The sequence below is a fragment of the Ornithodoros turicata genome, chromosome 5 (genome assembly GCF_037126465.1).
Source record: "Ornithodoros turicata isolate Travis chromosome 5, ASM3712646v1, whole genome shotgun sequence".
NCBI classification, from domain to species: domain Eukaryota; kingdom Metazoa; phylum Arthropoda; class Arachnida; order Ixodida; family Argasidae; genus Ornithodoros; species Ornithodoros turicata.
In genome coordinates, this window is record NC_088205.1 from 64753324 (window position 1) to 64777907 (window position 24584).

The 24584-nt window shown below is 44.8% G+C and overlaps 1 protein-coding gene across 2 annotated transcripts in view; it reads right to left on the reverse strand.

Moving 5' to 3' along the window:
• Positions 1–24584, reverse strand: part of LOC135394585 (FRAS1-related extracellular matrix protein 2-like) — a 263630-nt gene that overhangs the window by 46452 nt on the left and 192594 nt on the right. For both annotated transcript variants that reach the window (XM_064625401.1, XM_064625400.1), the window contains one exon: positions 11182–11271. In XM_064625401.1, coding sequence (XP_064481471.1) covers positions 11182–11271 — 90 coding nt within the window. The remainder of the gene's footprint in view (positions 1–11181; positions 11272–24584) is intronic.

Consider the following 24584-nt stretch of genomic DNA (forward strand, 5'->3'; position numbering starts at 1 on the left):
AGGGACACTGCACTGTCGTCTGCTGACGCTGCTGCTGCGCACACCCGGAATGTTGTTGTTTTTCTTCTACCTCCGCCTCTGGCCGTCTCGTAATGCTTCGAAGCGCTCGAAGTTCCCATGAGCCCTTGCGTGCAACAGATGGCGCTTGGCATTGCAATAGTTTTAGTCCTAGCTTGTTGAGATAGTTATATGGGAGCCGGTCCTTGTGACTGGTCTTCCGCCTCGATGCCAATACACACAGATGGCGCTTTATTTTTGTAGCGTGATGTGGACAAGCTTACGCTTGTCCCGTCCTCCAGTTGGCAATGCGAGGCCTATTGGGACTCGTATTTACGCGTAAGGTCTCGTCAGTTTGAACCGTTCTCCAAAAGGTGTCCTGTTCTTAGGTACAGCACAAGCTTGCTTTGGTTGGTAAAAGAAAAAAAATAGACGAAGAAACAAACAAACAGAAGAACCGGAGCAAGGTACTAATGAACGGGGCCGGCCACTCTAGTTTTTGTAACGGGGAGAGGAAGGAAAGTAAATGAAGGGACGAAAAGAAGTACACGGGGACACCGTAGAAATCACATACATGGTCGCACTGGATCACCGACCAATTTGGTGTTTGTAAAAAAAAAAAACAGAAAAAAAAATCAATGTACTGCAGAACTTTGAGATATTTGGATGCTTGGTCGTAGGTCACGGAACCGGGGCTTTCGTCATGTCAAAAAGTCCGTAGTGCATTTCGGCCTGGAGACATAGGCGCCGACTGCGGGGGGGGGGGGGGGTGCCCAGCAGTGGACTGCTGGGCACTGGGAAGTGAACCCAGCAGACACTCAGGGTGAAAGTTTCGAGGAATATCCTAAGAATCGATCGCGTGTTGATGATGAAAATCCTGTAAAAGTTCGTCTCATAACGTGACAACACGAAGTTCCTGATACCCTGCCCGACCTCTCTGTATGGGAGGGGGCGGGCGGTTGCGCCCCGGTCCCTTCCGGCAGATTGAAAACACTCCGCCCATGCCTGGAGATGCTACCGATGCTGACGATATCGTCGGCAAGACAGCAAGATGCAGGTTCGGTATCCTCATCAGATCCGCACATGCGGCGAGTTATCGGATGGTGATGTGACAAAGAAAAAAATGGGGATGCGAGTCACGACGAAGTCGAACTGGCTTCCCCGGGACGCTTACACTCAGAAAATACAAACGGATGAATAGTTAAAGTGATGGAATTCATCATGTAGCTCAGAAGTTTCAACCAAGTGAGTGTAAAATGTCGGAATAATCGCTGGGGGCACACACAACACACATTCAGCGAGTCATAGAGTGTCCATAAGGCCGGTCGTACAAGTGTCCTCAGCGCCTTGTCGGACGATTGAGGACCTAACAGTCTCGCGATGTCGAAGGCTCGGGAGTCCACACAAGAGAAGCTCGTCTCTAAAACCCTTCGAGTATCAGCGTATTTCCGACACATGAGAAGGATGTGTTCTATTACGCCATTATGTGTATACGCCACACTCACTGGAGTCCACCTTCCTCGCCAATCACCACTTTAAAAATAGACATCGCTGCTCTTTGCTACGTCTTAGTTTGACACGGTAAGATACACCCCCCCCCAAAAAAAAAGAAAAGAAAAAGAGAGAAAACTATCCTGGACATCTCCAAAGTCTAGCACCAACACATTTTTTTTTCTTTATTACGTGTGTGAAGACGACTGTGCACAATGGCCTCCCTACATGTTATCTGCATGCACTGAAGGCCCTTCACAGCAAGATGTCATCGTGCAGTGAAAACTTCACCCAACGCATTTTTTAACGTTCGGCGACGTCTTGAAGAAAAATATCCCAGAAATGAGAGCGCACTTGACCATGCTGAAGCTTGATGCATGATTTCCACACACTACGCATAGCCAGCATCTATTCAGGTAAGACATTGAGCGCCTCACGCCTCGGAGAGTTTAAATGTTCCTTATCCCAGTTCGCATACAAAATTAGAAAGAAAAAAAAAACAGCAAAGCTAGGTACACACATACCGTGCGCAAGGACATATAAGGCAACCAACAGCGAAAAGCACACTCACACCGGGCCCGTTCCACGTCCTTCAACGCATTCCACTTCCGAAGCTACTTTTTATACCCCCCAAAGGTTACGACGTACGAACCACACCAGGATCCACAAGAACATGACAGTGTCCTGCAGAATCTATACTCCAGAGAGATTCCTCGGGGAATTCTTAAGTCACCAAACATACCGCGCGGCTCTCAGAGTTAGTGTGTACCGGATCGGGTATAGAGGCGTGATTTACGGTTATGTGCGCGCTGAAGCGGGCATAAAACGCACTACTTAGTCCCTGGCCAGGTATACAGGGTTCGACTCTTCCCCATCCTTTGGTTTATGGGCGTGTGTGGGACGTGCCATTACTACCGGCGGCGGTGGACTTTCGTGTCCGCGCCTTGTAGACTGGCCCGAGTGGTTTCGGCTTTCCGGATGGAGGTATAGGTACCGAGCACTAAGTGCTGAGAATGTTTGAGTGGGTTTGCCCGAGTTAGTTGCTTAGTGGCGCGTAGGATGGCAATTGCAAGATGAGGTGTGGGGGTGGATGATGGGTATATGGTCGTGAGACATTGTTGAAGGGGGCTGGAGTGACTGGTTCAGGGTTGGGGGCAGTAAACTTTCGGGTCGTGATGAAGCCGTAAATGAGCGCACGAAGTTTGAAAAAGCTATAGGCACAGGGAAGTAATGTTGCAAGAACATTCGCGAAAGGTGGATGCAATAAAATGACAGGAATGCGGTTGCACTATATGCATGCTAGGTGTACTGGCCGATCGAAGACAGGGGTTCCGTGCTTCATTTTCATCGTTCAAATTTTATGAACCAGGGTAATCGATAACTAAAGGGGTTTCCGTCGCGAGGCAACTAAGGAACCAGGTCATCGTACACCTGTACTGTTTGCGACATTTCAACCGTTGAGGTTAATTGTTAGCCTTTGAATGTGGCCTTCTGTCTTTTCCAGTGCTCTTCGTAACCTCTACTTCGATTAGCCAAACCCGTGAAATCTTGTTCCGCAAGAAGACATTTTTTAGTTACTTTTGATCAAAACCTGGACAAAAGAGAGAGAGAGAGAAATACATGATGACGATGATATGGGGATGACTTCCGCTCATTGAGTAGAATGCTACCCCATTGCTATTGGGGAAAAATGAGAGGATGGTGATGAGGATGATGCTGACGACGCTGACAGGGTTTTAGAGAGAGTCTATCAGGCCGGTAGTTTGCAGGAATTTGATGAAGGGTCGTAAGACGGACATCTGCTTTCGTGTGTCCCATGGTCCCAAAATGAGTCTGAGGTCAAGGGGTCGACTGTCAATCCGCGCAAAGTCGTTTGCCAACAAGTGAAACATGTGTTGTCAAAAGCCATGCGTGAAGCACAAATTGCCCGCCCAGCAAGTTCTTTCCGATAAGATAACAATTTGGTGTCGTGATGTCCGCTGTATTAAGTACGTCGTCCACCATGTGCCGAGACTTGAGCCAACACCTACTCGATAGCACCCTGTGTGTGTCCTGCACCCCACGTGACACAGCGTCACGCACGAAGGACTGCTGTGGCAACAACACCTAGATAGCAGAAGGCCTGCGCCCTGCCTTACTCACGGAGGCCTGCGTGAGCTTTGCGAGCTGCTTCGAGCTTTTCTCTTGTTCGCTCTTTCATTGACGTCATAGCAGCATCCACAGCAGGCCTTCATGTGTCACGTTGTGTCACGTGGGGCAGAGGCCTGACGCTATTTAGGAGGTGTCGGCTGTAGAGGCTGCTATGGCATCAATGAAAGAGCGAACGAGAAAAAAGCTCGAAGTAGCTCGCAAAGCTCACGCAAGCCTCCGTGAGTGAGGCAGGGCGCAGGCCTTCTGCTATCTAGGAGGCGTTGCTTGAGCTCACGTTAAAGAACCCTCAGGTGGGCAACATTACTCCGCGGTCCGACCACTGTGCCGTCGCTCATGATCAGATTCTCTCGCAACATAAAACCCCAAATTCATCATCATAACCAACATCGATGCCTTACAGTTCCCTCCTTAACCGATCCTCTAGAACCCCTACGTTGCTTCCTGTGCTCGCCAGCTCCCCACGGTCAAACCAAGCTTACTGAGCAGGCGCCGCACAAAAACAAAAGCGGCAAACTTAATTACAAACGCCAACACTTGACTCAGCAAAGTGCTAATGAGATATTTTTTGGCCTCGCTCTTGCCGCCCCTTCGGCGCGCACAAAGTGATAGCCAACTTATCACCTCTACTATCTTTAATGATCTCGAAGACATACGACGACACGTATGGGGAATATCCATTGAGGTACTCGAAGCCGAAAGGGCTTTTTCCACCGATGAACCTTCGAGAAAAGCGTCGAAAGTTTGGTTCGTGGTCGCACTGATTGAAGAAGTGGGATAGTTATTCGGGAGATCGCGGATAGATAGGGGACGGCTAGAAAATTGACGCGTGTGGTTTATATCGCTTTTTCTTTTCTTTTTTTTCTTTTTACCGAAACAACCGCAAGTATACGTTGGACTTGGGTCGACCGTACAACATCTGCGCGTTCTTGAGTAAATGTTTGCTGAGAAAATTTTCACAACAAGGAAAAGGCGGGAAGACTGGCGTGCCAGGGGGGCCCATGGTCCGCCTCGGCAGAGGGTGCGGTAATAGGTTTTTGCTCGGGGAAACCGAGAATTTTGTGTGGGCTCCGCACGGATTATGAATGGGAACGGGTCCTCGAAGATAAAGGCTAATGTTTGGCTTGGATGTTACTCGCGTTAATCTTCTTTGTTTGCCTTCTTTTTTTTAAATATATTGAGGCACCGATATTAACTCATACGGCGCATGACAGTGTCATACAGGTGCGCCGTCGTTCCGCTATTAAAGCTGAAAAGCTATTAAACGAGCCCTTCACACTTATCGCACCTGAGATTAAACACTGGGGGGCTGGGGAGGGGCGGAGGGGTAGACGAGCGGTCTGCCTGTCTAGACTGGCGACATGTTGTCCAGGGGAGAGGGAATGGGAGCACAGCATCTCAGCAACTTTGCTTCGCTCTGACAGGGTGCCTACTAAATTGCAACTTTCAAGTTCCCTGGCTTTTCCAGGTTCTCACTGACTATGTCAAGCAAATTCCCTTACAGAAACAAACGGGAACTTGGTTTCTGCTGGTTTGATGCAGGTCCCTCACAAAACCGATCATTAATTGAGTATGAGCTGCTCTACTTTTACTGCCTCTGAGCTTGTCGTGTTGGCGAACTGCTACTCGCGGCAACGTGGCTGCGCAACCACTTATCTGCACTCACGATTCGCTGCGCATATCGTTGCGATTTTCCCTGACTTCATCTGCTTTTTGGCAAATTCACTGACAAATCCGCTGACTTTTCCCAGCCACATCGAAATTCCGTGACAACTCCCGGTTTTCCAGATTGGTAGACACCCTGCTTTGAGCACACACGTGTGAATTTATGTTGTGCACGAATCCCGAGGTCCCGGACTTTTATAATCTAATGTGCTTAATTAGTTAGTTAGTTAATTAGTAAAATAAATATAATATGTAGCGCTTGTTATAGCGTCGGGGTGTTTATTTTTAGCATTTACAGATTTTTTATAAAAAAAAGCTACGAGAGCAGCATAGACGTTGTTTTTCCAGTGGAGTTCTACGGCCAGATGGGTATCCTCTCGAAGAAAGTGTGCAACTACAAGATGACGATAATTCATTAATGATAATGATGATAATGATAATTCATTAATTAACTTTTTAATTAGGGGATTTCGGGCAAAAGCGAGATGGCAGATTGAGAGACTATCCTAGTGGCAAGAAATTTCCCGTTTAACAAATGAAATTGTATGGATTCCATCCAGGTAGCCTTCGCTCGCAAAATCAAAAGCGCGCAAGTTCAACTGCACACCTCTAGCTAACTCGACCATTCGCAGTTATGCAGGGCGATAATAGGTGCTATTGAGAATTCTTCTCACGATCAGCTACCGAGTGTAGAGGCTCCGATATTTCTCTGCGAGCGACTTCAAGGCTATACGCTGCGAAAACTTAGCTCGCCCCAGGAGTCCTTCAGCGCTGATGACTTCACATGCACGTAGAGTGAGAGTAACTTTATATTGGTAACTTCGTACATAGTTTCAATAATGGCGTTTCTTTCTTCTAATACGATGAGGCGTCATGCTGCATTTCTTGCGCGTACGCAGAATGGCAAATTTCAGTTAATGTCTCTAACTAAAAAAAAAAAAAAAAAAAACAGAAAAAAAACCGTTGAGGTTTAAAGTCAGCCAACACGCCCAGCTTAACCAATACACTCTTAGAAATGAACTTCACCGCATAGCACGCTCCTAGAAAACCATCACCTCGAATGATACCGTTATCTGTCCCGATTTGCTGAAAACGGGAGGCGTACGCCTTTTTTGTGACAATTGTGAACAGCATAAGTGCCACAAAAAAGAGCGTACGCCTCCCGTTTTCAACAAATCGGGGCAGAAAACGATATCATTCGAGATTGTGGCTGGATAGGAGCGTGCTATGCGGTGAAGTTCATTTTTAAGATTGTAGGCAATGTGACTTAACTAGACCTGCAAAAATTACTTTTGAGAAGTAATTGAACTACAATGACATCTGCATGCTCATAGATGTAACTAATAAATTACAGCTACCATTACAGAGTAATAATCGTCTCCCTGAGAAACATTGCGAGCCTCGTTGACGTCGTCCGGACTATTCGGATTATAGGACGGCGACACCTTACTGTCACGCCACAGTGGTCAGGCTAATAATATCCGACACAAATACTAAAACCAATTTCAAAAAAATAACTTCGTGCGTACTCTATCTTTTAAAAGCAGTTTTAATGAAATTTCCGTTAGTGTAAACAGCGTAAAGGGCGCACGTAACGCCCCGTATACCCAGTCTCTATACGAGGGCCGTAATTACGCAGAGGCATTGCGATACCTCTTCATTAATGTCCCTCAGTTTGAAAGTTCACTGCACATACCTAGAGATGCAAAATTTCCAGAAGTGTTGAATGTTAAAAAAAAATAAGAATAAATGAACGATTTTCGCTATTTTCAGAAAAACTGAAAATAAATAAATAAAGCGAATTGTTCACTCTAGCATGACTTCGATTGATTAGCGTACGTCAGAGAGCAAATCATAGTGCAAAATAATTGTAGTAAACATCGATATTATTTGTTTGAAACACAAATACGATTTACTACAATTCTGGGTCACAGTAACCAACCATTAGTGCAAGACTTGAGTAGCACTAGGAAACCCATAAATGTTTTATGTGGAGATGCGGGGTTTTCCCGGTAATTTTGACTTACTGAAATGGATGAACGGATTTCTGATAGTTCCTTTTGAGCAATATTTTTTTAAATATGGAGGTAGAATAACTTTTCATTGTTCAGTGACTAAGGATGATAATGAGTACAATTGTTCACCATATCAATAAAAGGTGGAATGTCTTTCATTTGGTCTGACTCAAAAATGTACAACAGACAAGCCAATGTGAAATGAATAAGGGAAATAACTGACTAGAATGACTGGACAGGCAATATTTGCCTCGCTTATATTTTGCCACAATTTCGTATGTTTTGTTTTACTGATTGGAAATTTCGGGCAATTTTTCTGACGCCGACGAAAAAACAAAAAAGAACAATGAATAAAAACGCAAAGACACCTTTTTTTGTTCCCCGTCAATTTTTCAGTTTTTCTCCGATGCAGCCCATCTCTGTACGTACTGCTTTCGCAATCCAAGAGATGCATAAAATCGTAGCCAGCCTCGACTGCTCAAAAGCAACTCGCGGATGCGGAAGCTCGAATGCAAGCACTCGACGCTTACAATGCCAATAAAAGACATCCAGCAACATCCGTGTTGTCCCGTCTGGAGATCAAACACGTCTCGTCGCATGACGTCTCTTTTCCGCATCGCGCTGTCGTCTGCAAACAAAACATCGGCCCGTTTAGTTCCTGGCCGATTTCATTTCACGTTGGCCGCTTCGATAATGATGATGATCCGCACATGAGGCAAAACTCAGCTGTACAAAAAAAAAATAAAAATAAAAAAAAGGAAGATGGAGTCTTGAGAAGTTGACAGTTCAGACACTTGTCCGTGACGAAACCGCGTGAAGCGGCTGCTGCCAACAGATGGAGCCGTCTCCCGCTTGGAGAATGGAAGAAATCTCAAAGACAGGCCGCGTACATAACAGGGACTGTTGAGGAACGGGAGTCGGATATGAGAATGACAGAGGTGGCAGCGCCACCTAACGGAACGTTACTTATTTTTTACTTTGTTTCGATTCTAGAAAGCGAAAGAAACCATATACTGGACTGGGTCAGTCGCTGTCATGCGTGTTTCAGCATTGGAGAACATTATCTGTGATACTGTGCTAGTAGGGTCATGAAGGTTACGAAGAGTCATGTTAAAAACGATGCGAATACGAAGCAGAACAAGCACCAACTCTTGATCTCTGTCACATTTATGGGCAACAAAATAACGCGTTTCTGGGGAAGCGACAAAAATGGCCTCCAAATCTGCCCTTTTTCCGGGGCCATTTCATCGCGTTTTATTGGTCACATACTTGTGAAAACGGCAACGGCATCAGCAGACCAAACAGATGTTGTCATAGGGCCGAACTCATATCTTTCGCAATAGACAATTTTAAAAAGATGCGCGCACCACCGAGCGCGCGGCGCAAAGCAGCATGGGAACTTTGAGGGACATTGTTCTGTCGTCTGCTTCGGTTATGGTTTACCCTGGCTGACGCTGGTGCTACGTACACCGGGAATGTTGTTGTTCTTCCTCTACCTCCACCTCTGGCCGTATCGTAAAGCTGGAAGGTGCTCTGAGTTCCCAAGAGCGCTTGCGTGCCACAGGTGCCAATACACACAGGTGGCGCTTGGTGCCACTGGTGGCGCTTGCTATTATGTGGTCAATTTTTGAAGCGTGATGTGGGCAAGCTAACGCTTGTCCCATCCTACAGTTGGCGATACAAGTTAATTTGCGAAAATTAATGAGGGCAACGCTCCAGGAGAGTCGCTTTCGGTTTTATTTTTAGGGTGGACTCGGCGTTTTTCGGTGATTTTGATGGTGGGTATATGGCTTACCCTGCAGTTATCGGCGAATATAAATCACAACATAATTTCAATACAAAATTAGCCCCTTTGAGACTTCACAAAAGGAACACTTCATTGCTCCTGAAGTGTGGCACCCAAGTCGTGAAAGCAGAGCAAATTTTTCTTTTCGTTAAACTTAACGTGTGCAGCGATTAATCCCCCTAAGCTTTCGTCTGACATTCAATTGTATTCGGTGTTTCTCGGTTAAAACCGAACGAGAAAAAAATACCGGCGTATGCTTTCAGTGTTTTTCGGTTAAAACCGAAAACGTGGAACCCTACCAATGATATATCGCCAATTGGAATCGCTGGAAATGGGGTAGAGTATCGACCCCGGCGATGAAACTCCCCACCCATTATCCTGCAATAAAGTTGTTTTTTATCGCCAATTACTGTGATTGACAACAGGCATTTACTTATTTTTAAAAAAATTTTGATCACAGTTATTCGTGTATATGCATAAAGATCGTTTAATACAGCAGCGTTCACTTCGCTTTATATCCTCTTTGTAGCGTTTTCGTGCTTATGCGTGAAACTTTTCGCTTTGAAGGAAACATTCCTTCGACTGAGATTTCAATATGCGATTCAGAAATCGGATCGAAGACAGAATTATTCGAAAAATACCGTATATTCGCACAACATCATAGTGCCGTCGAATTCCCCTTGAGGAAGTATCAACATGCTACGAGAATACTTTCGGACACAGATTCGGATGTTGCGATGTCTGTGGTTTCTCGATGGATTCCCAAGGAAGAGACGTACAAGGTTAGGCGAGGTTTCTTTTACAAATCAATCAATCAATCAGGTTTGGAACGCTATGTTGGCTTTTGGTAGTTTAATAATGGGTGAAAAAGATGCACCGACAATGTCGTTCTTGTATGTTGAACACTACTGTACACATCTAGCGTACAATGAACTCTATACAACTGGTATCCGGGCTTTCGGCACTTGGGTACCTCAAATAGGCTGTACGCAGCTATATGCGAGGCTCACAAAGAGAACCACGCTGAAGAAGAGATTGTCGTCTGCTATCTTCACGGCCCTGACCCGACGTTTCGGAAATTCTCTCGAAGTGGACAATTATATACACGTAAAAATGGCTTCTCGTTATATATATCGGAATGCACTGTAAATTCGGGAGGGCTTGTATGTGGAAATTCTCAAGAAAGTGAGGCCGGCTTCGAAGATATGTCTTTTGCATTGTTAACTTAACTGATTAGATGAGTCCCGAAAGCGAGATAAGTTTCCTCAACACTTTAGCCCGCTAATGTATTTTACCGGTACGCTGTCACAAACTTCTCACGGCTTCTCCGCCACGACCAAGTGTACTAATGTAGGAAAGGAATCTTACTGTTCATCAACACGAAAAGTGTTTAAGAGTTATTTCGTTCTCTATATTTATTTCAGTGTTCCCCTCCACTGGCATGGATTGGCATTGGCATTGGATCTGGCATGGATTGGTGGACTGGATTGGATTCTATTTTTATTTTCGAATTCAATCCAATCCATCTTTTTCTACTTCTCACGCGATACGAATCCGAATTTTCCGGTAAACACACCTGTGGCAACAAACGACAATGACAACAGCGGATTCATGATGATGATGATGATGATGATGATGACATAATGTGCTTCCCCGCTGGGATTGCGGTGTCCAACCACATTGCATGTGGGTTACTACGTGAATGAGATGGCAATCAAATGGATCACACTCGAATGAATCAAACATGTTAGCCGCGAAGTGGTCCAAAGAAAAGTGTACGAGTGTTCACGTGTTGTGAAAATGCGCCATTCCTTCTTTGGAGGAGTTTGAACGAGTCACTACGCGCTTAATAAAATTAACGGGGTTAATGGGAAAGAAATATCGATACACTGCCCCATTGCTTTTGTGATGAATCTCTGTGTGTAAAAGAGAGATACGACCGAAAAGTCCCGTTTTCCAATGGTATATATATATATATATATATATATGCTTTCTAATGGTATATACCTTCAAAACACGCAGTTGACCCAATGGACACAGCACAAAGGGACTAATATGATATAACAGCAGAACACTTGCCTTCGTCGATCACTTTGAAGGTGAAAGAATCCCTGGTGACGTTTGTCTTTTGGTGCAGGACGTACATGATGTCCATGTTGTCGATGTCAGCTACAAAAAAAAACGCAATAAGAGTGGTTAGGGCTACATAACTACTGCGGGAAAATTAGCACATGGCACCAGGACAGCCTTCAGAAGGCTCGGTTCACGACCAAGTACACCATCAACCCGGTGGCTGGACAAATTTTTGGCGACGGGTCAATAACTGTCGTAGAGTGAGGCAATGGCCACAGTGCAGCAAGCGGAGCGTGCGTGTCCTATAACATAATAGCCCCCCTTACACGTCCTTAGGCACAATGAGGTACCACAAGTACTTGTAAGTCGAGCTCTCAACTTTGTCCTAAAGCAAAGAAAAAGAAATGATTTCCGTCGCGAAAAGATTTTGTCTCAGACATAGCAGGTATATGCTTTCGAACCCTAAGAAAGCCCCAGGAGTGATAAATGGCCTCGTGGGTCAAAGTAAAGAAGCTTTTCGTCCGCGGAACGCAGGCTCTGTGGAACACATGCCCACAGTGTAGTGGCGAAACACCATGAGTGAAAAAAAAAACAAAAAAAGAAACTGAGTTTCTTTTTTCTGTACGTGTGCCGTTCCACGTTCAATCATTGACCTGTCAGTAGGTCCTCCTTCACGTGTTTCGTGTTCATCCAGTCATGGGGCCGCAGCCTCCGGCTGGCAGAACTGATGATGTTTTTGTGATCACAAGTTACCTAGTATATTAGTGTTGGCTACAGACACTTCCTATGGAGATTCCTGTACAAATCATTGCAGTGTACGTCATAAAGGGAACACGAGGAAACGATTAATTGGACGTGAGCCCATCGCGTTTGCTAGGGCCATATATGCGACTGGAGGTTGGTAAGAAGGGAAGTACAGGAACTTAGCTCACTTCCAGGCTTCTATGGGAACGTCTCGAAGGAAAGCATTTGACTTGACATTTCAATGTTCCTTGTCTTTAGTGGGGTCTAATGACTTCCGTTTTCCATTCTTGCTGGCACGATTGAACAAACGATTGTTACCCGAGAACTGAAAAGCTCTGTTTCACACGGCCAAACCTGCCAATTTCGATAAAGAATAATTTTTTGCATTCTGGAATTTCATATCTACGATTCTAAGCATGACCTTCCCTGACAAATTCTCACCTTACAAGAACGGTTTCTGTTCCTAGGCAAGCTGAATATTGCTGCCCAACATCCCTGAACCTCTTAGCTTTTTTACTCTACTTTGTCACCCGCCAGTTGCTTGCATCTTTCATGCCGCCTCCCATGGTATGCCTTGCCTATACTTGGCACATCTTCGGGTCAGAGCTGAACACAGTAGTGTCAATTGACCTTGTCCTAAAGTAATTTCATGGGAAGTGTCTTATCGAGGGCTATAACTATCGGATAATACCCCCAAAGGCGCTGAAGTTATCATAAATTAAATACAAAATGGTTGAAAAACCACAGCCAACGGACGCACCGAGTATATACGAACATTCCTTTTAAGAACGAGCCGTTTCCGTTCGCATGCGTTAGAGATAGTTCAAACGTTTTGCATTTGTTCAAGAAATCGCTAGACCAATCGACCAGGGATCACCTTACAAGGCACCCACATTGCCCTTTGCCATCTCATAAACGCTTTTGTCTAGCAGAGAGCTTACAAGAAGCAAAGCTCATTACTCACAGACAGCAACGTCGCATCCGATGCGCACAAGGAAACGCAACACTTCCTCCCCAGCACCATACGTGACGCGGCACGTCTCACGATCCAAGCAACCATACATGTTTTCTCTACTGCCCCATATTTTCAAACCTTCGTACAACGTGATGACTGCCAAAACCTCAGAGCCTAACACGACGGGCAGCACACGCTTCCCCTCCCCCTACGAGTTCCCCCACGACTCGAATGCCAGAACACGCACGCACTTCAAAGCGCGTCCCGTTAGCAGACAAAAGGGACCAGAGATTCCCTGATGCCAGTTGAGTTGGACAAGCGTGTAATTGCTGATGGCTGGGGGAGAAATTTGCCCCCTACTACCTCGCAATAACGCGTCAAGTCACACGGGGAGGTTCCGCAGGACGCGGCTGATGATCTTACTGTGGTCTCTGTGACTGCTAAGGAGGACAAGCACTTGTGGGCTCTCCACTTCTCCTCTTGAAGTCTCCTTAAGTACGTGGGGGTCTTTAGGGGGTGTCGAAAGTGGGATCAACTAGGAGGTTCAACAAGACGAGGCTGATGTTAAACAACAAGGGTCGCTTTGTGGGTCTCGGTCGTTGACAAGATGTCATTGACGCGTCTTGGAGGGGGAGACGCCGTTTAAAAACATCGCACAAATGGCAGGTAACACGAAGGGCGGGGTGAACGGTTTTTTTAGAAGGCATACCAGTGAAAATTTAGTTTTAAACAATAAGCGTTTTTTCTTCTTTCTCTTATTTTTTTTGTACGCGCACAAAGTTGTCGACTCTTGAGCTGTGCCTGCAAGTGATAATTAGTGCTCTCATTTGGTCGAGGAATTTTTATGACTTCGGTTAATAGGGCGATGAAGGAAGTGTTGCTATTCCCGCAAGAGGTATTCGGTGAGCGGCAAGTTCCGTAAAAACAAGGGCCGTCGACCTATTATCAATAAGGCTTGAGCGTCCCTTTCCAGCAAAGAACTGCATCCTTTTTCATTGTGCCGACAAAGTGGTTTAAATACAGCAGCTTTATAGGGCTATCCGCGGCGGTAAATCTTTGGTCGCGCGGTCAGTGTCACGTGCTCCAATAAAACTATGGCCTGGTCTAGTCATCCTATCATTACTAACTTCATTTTCTTAATTTTTTTCTTCCCAACAAGTTGGGCGTGCATAACAGAATTTTGTACAGGGTGCACACTATACGCCACGACATATATATCCTCGAAGGGGAAGCCGGAGAAAAGAAATAGATGAAAGTAAGATTGTAATCCACCTACGCCTATAGTCCATCATAGTGCACCTTCCCGACACAAGGACAGCGACACAGAGTATACGAAAGACAAGGGAGCTCCCGGGGGGCAGAACGTAGATGCCATCAGCTATGCGCTACCAACGAGAACTGCTATTCTTACCCCCTTCTCCGTGCATATATGGAAGAAGTCAACCTCATCTTCTTGGGGAAAAAAAAAATAGATCTTGGTTATCACCAAAGCCTAGACTTCAACAGTGACAACAACCCCGGCGCTTTGACTAAGTAACGCTGCCGCACTCGAAAAGGAACGTTGAGGTCTTTAATATATTTGTAGGGTGAATGCACGGGGTCACTTAGTCGCCAGGTTCCACAGTCTTCGTCAGCTAAGAATGTTTAGCTCTGCGCTATTTTTTAGAATCATGATATTAACTGTGCTACGAGCCTTAAATGTTTCCACTGAAAACGAAGAGCCGTGTGCCTGTTGTTGTCAGAGTTCAAAGTCAGAGCAGTGATCCCAGTGAGAGTAGAGATAGGGTGCAGGCAAGCACCCTCACGGTTTTCCTACATCAGTGGTCCCAGAAGAAAAAAAAAAAAAATAATAATAATAATGATGGATGATTGTTTGAGAGAGAGAGAGAGAAGATAGAAGGAGTGGAGACTGGGGAGTGTGTTTTTTGTAGCTAAACGCGTATAATTCCTTACGTGACTTCCAAATATAGGGTAAGGTACGAGGAACGCGAAAGGTCACTCTACGAATAACTTACTCCGAGACTGAAAGTATCCCGCTCTACGGGAAACAAAGTGGGGTTATGACGACGCGTTTAAAATACGCTCGAGTACTAAGTTAGGAGATGACACATGACGAGACGTCACTCATTTACGGTTCTCGAACGAAAAATTAGTACAAAAAGACGCGAGGAAAATCCCAACTTGATGTCACGCCAATTATAGCCACGTAAACGTTAATCGTTTGAAAGGAGTAGGAAGGAAATAAAAAAATAAATAAAAAACATTGGAACGAAGTTTGAGTTTGCAAAATTGGGAAGAATGAATGAATCAGTTGAATGAATTCCTGTATCGTGAAGCCCCATGACGCAGTTTCATGCAAAGCACGAGATAGGACGTCAGCAAAGAGACTGCTACGTCCTGGGTATACCAGCTAAGAAAGCTGTACAGCCATGATTCTAGACCTTCCTTTTTGCAGTGCTTCTCTATGAACTAAAATATAAACTAAACCAGAGCACCGAAGCTTCGAAGTTGCGAAAACAGAAGATTACGCAATTTCTACACGCATAAAGTTGTGCGTTAAATCTGGAATGCGTACACGACACGACAAATTACTGCGCTTCGACTTTTTTTTTACCGTTTGTTATTATAGTATTATGTATACACGCATACTTGAGGTGCATTCCAGCGTTTGATAAATGGGGTGGGAAAGACAGGGTTACCGCGCTCGTTTCATGCAACGTAATGCAATGTATGTTTGCACAATTTCGCGAGATAAATCAATACAGGCATCGTTTTGCTGCCAAAGTTAATCGCTTTTGCTACAGCTATAATTAATAGCGACGGTAAGAAGCGTGCGTTCCGCCTGCAGTAAGTGCCATGGGGTGAGTGCTAAATACCGAAAGTGTTGTCGTCAGTAGTGTCCCGCCCAGTGTTGCCACACGTAAAAAAATTATCTGTAGATCCGAGTCCGAAAAATCTGTAGATCTTGCTAAAAATCTGTAGTCACTCAAAACTCAGTGTCTTGAACGTTTTGCCTTCAGATCTGGAATGTCTGCCTGCGCAATTAGTGGAAGAGCAATGGCTAATTTCATTCCACTGCTAAAGACCACAGCCGGAACTCATGGCTGCGGCCCCCTGGCATTACGCTGGAACTCTCGGTTTCGGTTTGCGATGTCACGTACTTAAGTCCGCTACAATCACACTAAAAGTGTCACTGCACGTAGATTTTAATACTTTGACATGCGCATTCACATCAGCTGCGGCACTCCAGTGGAAGAATAACGCAGGGGCGCCGTATCGCATGTAGTAGGAACATTTCTCTCTCTCGTTCTACCATCACAGTGGTGAGCGAGGATCGCAATGGACCACAAAAACAATAAAGCTCGATAGATTATTTTCACAGACATAATAAAAGCGTACATGCGTGACGCGAATTATAAACGTTGTGGTTTCACTTCAAAGCTAGTCAATCCAAGTCTGTGAGGCAAGCTGGTAACGCGCACATAACCACTCAAGAAAACTTATTTAACGTTGAGGCTCGCCAATGGTTCAGTCGCTGTAGACGTCCTTCTCTTCCAGCGAGCCCCGCCAGTTTCGTGATCGACGGATCAAATCTTTGTCGACGGCGAAGGCGAAGCAGCTTGACCCAACAGCGTGCGTTTTGTGTTTGCAGGAGGCCAGTTATGGTGGTCGTTGAGAGGCTGTTTCTTTGCTTCGTTTTCATCAAATTAACTGCGGAAAATATTCTAAAAAATAGTCGGTAAAACACTCATTCCCGCGTTCTGCTGACCTTTTTCATCGTTGTCGTTTTGCGCACTGATGCGAAACACTGGGTCGAGTGACTCATTCGTTGGAGCAGAAAATCATGAGATTTTCAGAAATCTCTGTAGATCTGTAGATTTTTCAAAAAGTAAGATCTCATGATAAATCTGTAGGCGTGGCAACACTGGTCCCGCCATGACTCAAGTGTACCAAGAGGCAATCGGAGGTAGCAGATGCTGGAGTGTTGTGAAACAATCGCATGAAAATGGACTGGTTGGGTATTCTGTACAAATCAGTAAACCTACAGGAAAAACAAAGGGCTTTGTGCTTTCCTGTTTTTCTGTTTCTCTGCAGCACGTTCTTCACCGCTTCCATTTTGATATAAAAATTCAACTCTTTGCATACATACACCCACTCATGCGTTGCGGTTCATGCTGGAATGTCCTTCATCTTTCTTCGACTATGTAAGAAAGCAAGATAGTCCCGCTGAATGCGGCGGATGTGCAGGCGTATTATAGGTTCATTTCATGTATAATGGAATATTATATGAAATTCTGTTTTAGGCCAGAAGAAGGCTTGACTGGTAATAGGGCACAAGCACAGAGTTACTAAAGCATAATGCTGGAGGTAATGGTGATGGTCTTCTTGCCACGTTTTCGTTTAAAGGAAAATAGTGAATGGTGAAGAGAACATTCGCCTGCAGTGAGCTTCCCTCCCTTGACTCGTTCGCACATTTTAACTTTAACTTCAATTTCATATCTCACATCTAATGGTTCGCATGTAATGGGGTAGTGTACTGCTCTCCAGTGGTGAATCACCCCAGGTCATAGTCACGATTCATTTGTTGTTGTTGTTACGTCGTGATATGGTGCACCCAAAACAACTGGTGCTATAGAACCCCAGCATTTCATAGGCACTTGAAGAACTCCTACTAGTTCTTTGGTTCCTTTTCTTAATAGAACAAAAAATGATAAAAAATGTTCTAATCAGAGACTCAAGGACTTGTAGAAAAGTAAAGATATGACCGAAGAAGAAGTAATTAATACTAGAAAGAAAAGCCAATCGAAAAAGTAAAATAAACTGAGCTTGATGCCTCGCTTCAAGCAGGTTCGTGACCCCCAGGAAGTGCACAAGTATGGGCACCGTAACAGATGTTAAGCGACCCAACGTCCATCTTAGTAAGCGCTCGCAGAAGATGTCAACGACTTGCGGCGTATATCGTGCACGTGACTAGAATGCGCTCAGAATCCTTAGCCCAGGCGCCTTTGCCGCCGTTTCATGATGGGACATCCCTCAGGCTGCGCCTAAAGGCGGAAGTGTACTCGAAGTACACTTTTCGGGCGCCTTATTGCTTTGAGTGAGTCACAATAATGAACGCTAGCAACCTGCAGCACCCACAACACAAGATGAAATCGACGAGAACTGGGGGGCAACACACTAACAAGTACAAGAACCAGTGTCCGACACAGGAACACGGAAACCCACTCACGCAACACGATGGAAATTGATGTTCTGAGGCTGGAACACAGAGAAGGACAAACACGTACAGAAAGCCTCAAGTGCCTAAGAATTCTTTCATCGTTAATTCCTTCTTTCATCTACTCACGTAAGTTTTTCCTGTCGTTAAAAATCGTGATGTTGTAGCCGCAAGCCAAAGGTGGGCCCAGGTTTGCGGACAACGTTACGCCTTGCGCAAACATGAAGATGGTAAATGTTACCGGTTAAATTTTAATGTTAGCCGTTAAGGCGTCTCGTCTGCTTTGCTAGAAAAATCAACCTATCCAAAGAGAGCACCAACCTTTTGGAAGATGCGGCGAGACACTATTTGCGTTGAGGACTTCCGTTCCGGTCCGAAGCAGAAAGAAATAGTGCGGAAAAATGAAAATTAAAGAAAGCGTTTTGATGCATCATCAGCGGTTATATAAGGCAGTCGTCGTTCAAGCAATTAGAGCCCTAAAATACCTTCTTATGAAAGGCATCCCTGTTGACGAGAGGGGCTCGTTTCAATTCGTTCTTTGAAACGGCTCAGCGAGTCTAAAAATACCGTTTTCTACCTTTCGCTTCGGGCAGTGAATCAAATAAAAAGACACCACGGCTGTCTGCTAGTATTTATGTTGGCAATCGCACGCATATCTGAGAGGTTGTAGTTTCGCGAGTGTTCATATTTTCTACACTGAGATCCAACGGGTGGCTTGGATTCAACCACGCGCGGTTCATGCGGCTGTTTTCTTGTGCGTTTATTTGAAAAATTAATTTTAAACAGACGCCATCGTTGTTTCTAATTAGTAGTTTACAGTATTAAAAGAGAACATTTGTGGGAAGGAGGTATAGTGGGTGTGTCTAACGAGTCTCTATTAATCGCACGAACTCATTGATTACAGATATTTTATGGTCCTTTTTCAGCAATTCTGCATGAGTGAGAGAGAGAGGGAAGAGAGAGATGATTATAAAAGCTTGGAGGGTTCTCACTTGCAAGTTCTCTCCGGAACTCTACACACGTTCTTTGAACTCCGCGTAGATTTTAGACACGTGGATTTTACAGACATTCAAACATTCCTAACACAAACACCGCGTATACGACAGTTAAAGATCTACTGAACGCAGTTCGTAAGACAATATTTATAGGCTTCAGAGTTATTATCGTCTTATATACTTTTCGATAGTCTCAGCAGGAACAACGGCGAAACAAAATCCCTTTTAGGGAACGAATATCGTGAGTCTGCATACAGCAAAGTACAAAATTCTTGTCGAAGCATAACGACACGCGTAAACATCCAACGGAGCACAAACCGGCGTCGAAATGGAACACTACCAACAACCTCTAATTACCTAATGACGACACAGCCTGAAGCCCCGCACCCCTGCCCCGAGAACCGACAGAGCCTCCCCCTCGGGACAACACCAATAGTGAGGATAGACCCGACGTTTTCATGTGGTTACACTGCGGTACCGAACAGAACTACACCATGCTTTCGGTGCCGTAATTACAACAGGAAAAAGTACGTATGGCGTCCGAACTCCATGCACTCGGAAGCATTCGCGCGTCCTCTTGTCCTCACTATTTGGGCGATCGACGCGACACCTACAGCTTGTTCTCGAGGCCAATAGTAACAAAACATGACTTTTCAGCACAAAACTTCAAAACCCTACATGCGTAGACACGTCAGAGCACCAAAATTCGTCTGAAACACAGTGATCCATAATACACACAAGTGGCTATCAACACCGCAAGCTCATCTGTCCCTTTTTCAGCGCAGCGGTGCGTTGCAGCGTGACCTCTCGCCTGCTATCGTTTGGTGCTAACTGTCTACCAGGGTGCGCAAACACACATGTTCGAATGTGGCAGCAACAGGGCGACAACCAGCCGATCTAGTTGAAGCCATCACTGTCAACCAAAATATCATCACGACTGGTGGTCATCCTGCTGCGAGCAATCTGCCACCGCGGCAGATTGCTCGCAGCAGAAGCAGAAGCAGGAGCGCCGAGTTTCCTTTTCTTCGTTTTCCATACAATAACATTCCGTCACTTTGCTTTCTTGTCAATTACAACGCTGTTTCTCTTTTCTTGTCCCCCCACTCTTTTCTTTTCACTCAGTATGTCGTTTTTCTTTTTCCATATCGTCTATCTTTTTCCCTGTATTTGCATCCTTTCCATCACCCTGTTACCCTCTCATGCCAAAACTCCCCCGTCAACTGTATATGCATATGTTCCTCTACCATGTTCATATTTTTGTAACCTGAAGAAGTGCAGTCTCGTGCACGAAAGTCTCGTTACCATGTGTAAATAAATAAGTTGCTCCTACCGTTTAATATCACTCTTTGATTTACTCCCATAAAACAGTTAAATTCGAGACATTTTTCAGCTGTCTGTTAGCATTATGACTGTAGGTGCTCTGGGTGACAAGATCTGACGTGATCATGAGACCAGCGTAAAGGCACTCACAGATTTTTTATTTTTTTCCTTTGTTCTAATAAATATATCCCACCTCCCATACTGACAGATCCTTGTTTTACACGTATTATTTTCACTGTAAGGCGAAGTAGATTGCTTTCCCCTGTTTCCTCTCCGACTCCTTTCTGCTCCTTCGGAAGCCAGTAACAGCATTCGAGTTCATAAACTACGCTCTTATTATTTATTACTCAGTTACGCATACAACAGAAGTAAAGAAATAATAATAATTGAAAAGAACGAAAGAACAACCGTGATAGGGCACCGAAAAGAGAGACATTGCGGAGGATCGCTGGAGAAATGATCACAAAACCCACACGTCACTTCAACATCCACCCTTTTTGCGACAAGATAAGCATCAATACTCAACAAACACTTTGCTACAACTAAACAAACAAAAAAAAGTAAGAAAACGAAAAAGACAGTCACTAACGCCACAGAGATCGCATCGGTATGAGGACTACCACAAGACACGCGTTTCAACGGCACGTACTTTGCGCAGATTAGAGTTCCTTAAGTCGTTCAAAACGTAGGCGAGTCGTCGTGATGTATTTCCTACTGCGATTGCAAAATATTCCAGTCACGGCATTATATTCCCTCCTGCCGCACAAGAAACGGTAGCCGGGGTTGCGTCACGCTTATGGGCGTATCTCGGAATGGTTCGACTCACAGACGGAGAGGCTTGTCGCGTGCGTTGCACAGAATGTGGTATATTGAAGATGACACGATGTCTCGTCCGCCGTAAGGTGGGACCAAGAAAATGTGACCACATCTGTCAGGTGCACGGAGGGAATCGGTCTCTAAGGAAGAGACGCCTTTAGATGTCAATCTCAAACGTCCAACGCCACACCATGTATGCTGCAATTTCACATTTTTCGCTCGTCGTCTCCGGATCAATATAAATTGGTTACTTTTATCTGTATAGGAGAAATTTTCGCACTTTTGTGTCCGTTCCTTCAAATATTTGAGAGTTCAAAAAAAAGTGAGCCACAAGACTGTTCAGTGTCAAAAACGACTGCCCCGTTTTGTGTCCAGTTTAGGGATGTCGCGAACCGGCCGCGGTTCGAGTTCGCACAGATTCGAAGACAAAAAAGAAAAAAGAAAAGAAAAGTGAAGAAAAGAAAACGTAAGAAAAACGAACTTTTTTGAAAAGTTTCTCGAGCAGTTCAAATGAAGTTCGACAGGTTTGCGCATGAGCGACTTCCGAATAAGAGTGACTGATGTCCCAAAAATAACTAATTGTTTTTTTTATTTATTGCTACTTTAGGAACGCGAGAAAAACGTTTTTGGTCTCAGGAACCATATACTGCATACATAAACATAACATAACACACACAACGCAACGCAACGTACACTTTTTGCAATTGACAGCAACGTCGAGTGTTGTGCTGCTATCCTGAGCCCTGTACAGGGGCAGATCCAGACTCTCGCTTTTCTTCTTCTTCTTATTTTTTTTTTTGGGGGGGGGGGGGGTCACTATCCAGGGTCACGTGCCATACGAAACAACAAAACTGGGATGAAGTGGAGAAGTGCAGAGAGCGCAATTTTTCACGCATTCTAGGGTGAAATGCGAAGCATCGGTTGCAGGTTCAAAGCATTATGTCTTACACGAAACACTTATTTTAGAAACGACTGGTGCAGACTGCATGCACCACACCCAAAGTGTTCTCCAAAGCAAACACGTTCCGGCGGACCACCCTCAAAATGAAACGGTATTTATTTTTCTACATACGGGCCATCGTGTGACGTCACCGAATCTTTCCATCATCATTCTTCAAAGCTAAAAATTTCTGGCAGCTCATACTGTGCTGGACGTCCATTGTGTAAACCGTCATCGGTGGCCTGACATGTATATCATTCTGATTACCTTGCAAAGCTGCCCGTAATTAGCCCCTTCCTCTAACTAACGCTTCGAAGATGTTTTGACTGTAATAAACACGTCGGAAGTTACAATCAGGAGCAGCTCAACGAAGCAGTTGGTTTACAAAACATCCGGGCTTTACGTTTTACAATCCTGCTCGTTTTCAAGTGCATTGTGCCGAAGATTATGTGTTTACGATAGTTATTTATTTTTGATCATACCTTCAACGTTAGGGCATTACGTAACGCAGGGGGCACAGGCCCCTAGCATAAACAGTTATACAAAAAGTGAAAGCGAGTTACTCAAGTCAGTAGAGATCAGGAAAAAAATAATAACGGCAAATGATGAAATACAAAGAAATGGGGTACCAATATATAACGTAAACGAATATCAAGGGTTACATGCACGAGGAATACCTTGATATGGCAGCCTCGACCTTAAAAGTGTGATCCATCCTCGGAGAGATGAAGTTTAACATAGTATACGGGGTGATTCCAGTTAAATCACCGGGCTAAATAATTCGCGAGCGGGTGCACCAATCGAAGAACTTTCTTTTTTACAAATATCTATCCGATACCGCCTACAAGCTGCGACCATGTGAATGAGTGGGAGGCGCTCATTATTTAAATAAAAATTCAAACGAGTTTCGTGAAAAAACATAACTTCGAAAGCAAGGCGCTGTCGGCATTAAAATGATTACTACCCCTTTTGGGAACTTCAGAGGATACCTTTGAGAGAAAAATCTGCCACCGTAGCTGGTCATTTGTTTCAGTAATTAATTGGTTTCGGTTTACATAATTTTGTCGCGGCTGGTCGCGGTGAAGCGCAAATAAAGGACACTCTTTCACTCTCTTATCCACCAATGAATTACGTCCTTACACCAATGAATTACACCAATGAGTTACGTCCTTTTGCGCTTCGCCGCGACCAGCCGCGACAAAAATACGTAAACCTAAACCAATTAATTACTGCAACAGATTACCCGCTTCGGTGGCAGATTTTTCTCTAAAAGGTGTCCACTGAAGGTCCCAAAAGGAGTAGTACCCATTTTAATGTCGACGGCGCCCTGCTTTAGAAGTTACGTTTTTTCACGAAACTCATTTGAATTTTTATTTAAATAATGAGCGCCTCCCACTCATTCACATGGTGCGCAGCTTGTAGGTTGTACCGGACAGATACTTGCGAAAAAAAGTTATTCGATTGGTTCACCCGTTTGCGAATTATTTAGCCCGGGGATTTAACTGAAACACTCTGTATATGCTCTTAACGGACTATTACGAAGAATACGATGGAAAAGGCAGAGGCTGGAGATCCTCCGGCGAAGTCAGGCGAAGCGAACGCACATATGCTCGCGGGATAGAGTTACGACTTCTGAGTTGCTGACGGAATAAAGAGGTCACCGTGGGATATAACCACGGGTTTCCAGACATGGACCTAGGAGTCAGTAAGAATGAACATCAAAACCCTCCCTTTGTGCTGTGCACCATGAATGGACCTGGTTGCCCTCACATTTCTTTCCGCTTCGTTGCGTAGACAACTTCGAAAACACGTGCGATCAATTATACACGTTTATACTAAGCGTATTTAGTCTCTCATTACACTACTTGTGGCGTTTAATTTTGTATACTTCGTATACGTTGTATTTGAAACGTTTGAATCGTCGTATCTGATCTCCCCCCGCCCCCTCCATCTAATGCCTTACTAGACCCCTAAGGAAATAAAAAACTGAAATGAAATAAAAACAACATATTTTCCAGACGAATGTCGGCACAGTTCCCCTTGAAGTCGGCCCAGGACGCACACTATCCCCCTGTCCCCCCCACTCCTTCCTGCTGTCCCCTCTTAATATGCAGCAGGATGTATTAAAGCCATTTATCCAACGCATTTCTCGTCCATCCCGACCTTTGAAACAACTTCACCACTAAGAAGCGCTTCGCAGCCAGGAGTTCACGCATGATTTAAACGCGCCAATTAAAACGGGTGCCGGGCTGCACCTTGAGGGTGTGGCATGTGAAGTCTGATTTGTCACGGTTTTAGTACACGGAGGCTATACAGGACGGAATGCGAGACAAGTAGCTGGAGGAATACAAATATCTACATTTTCGCCGCAGAATTCATTCTGCTTGTCAGAAGTGAGCTTCCCGCCAAGATAAAGCTCAG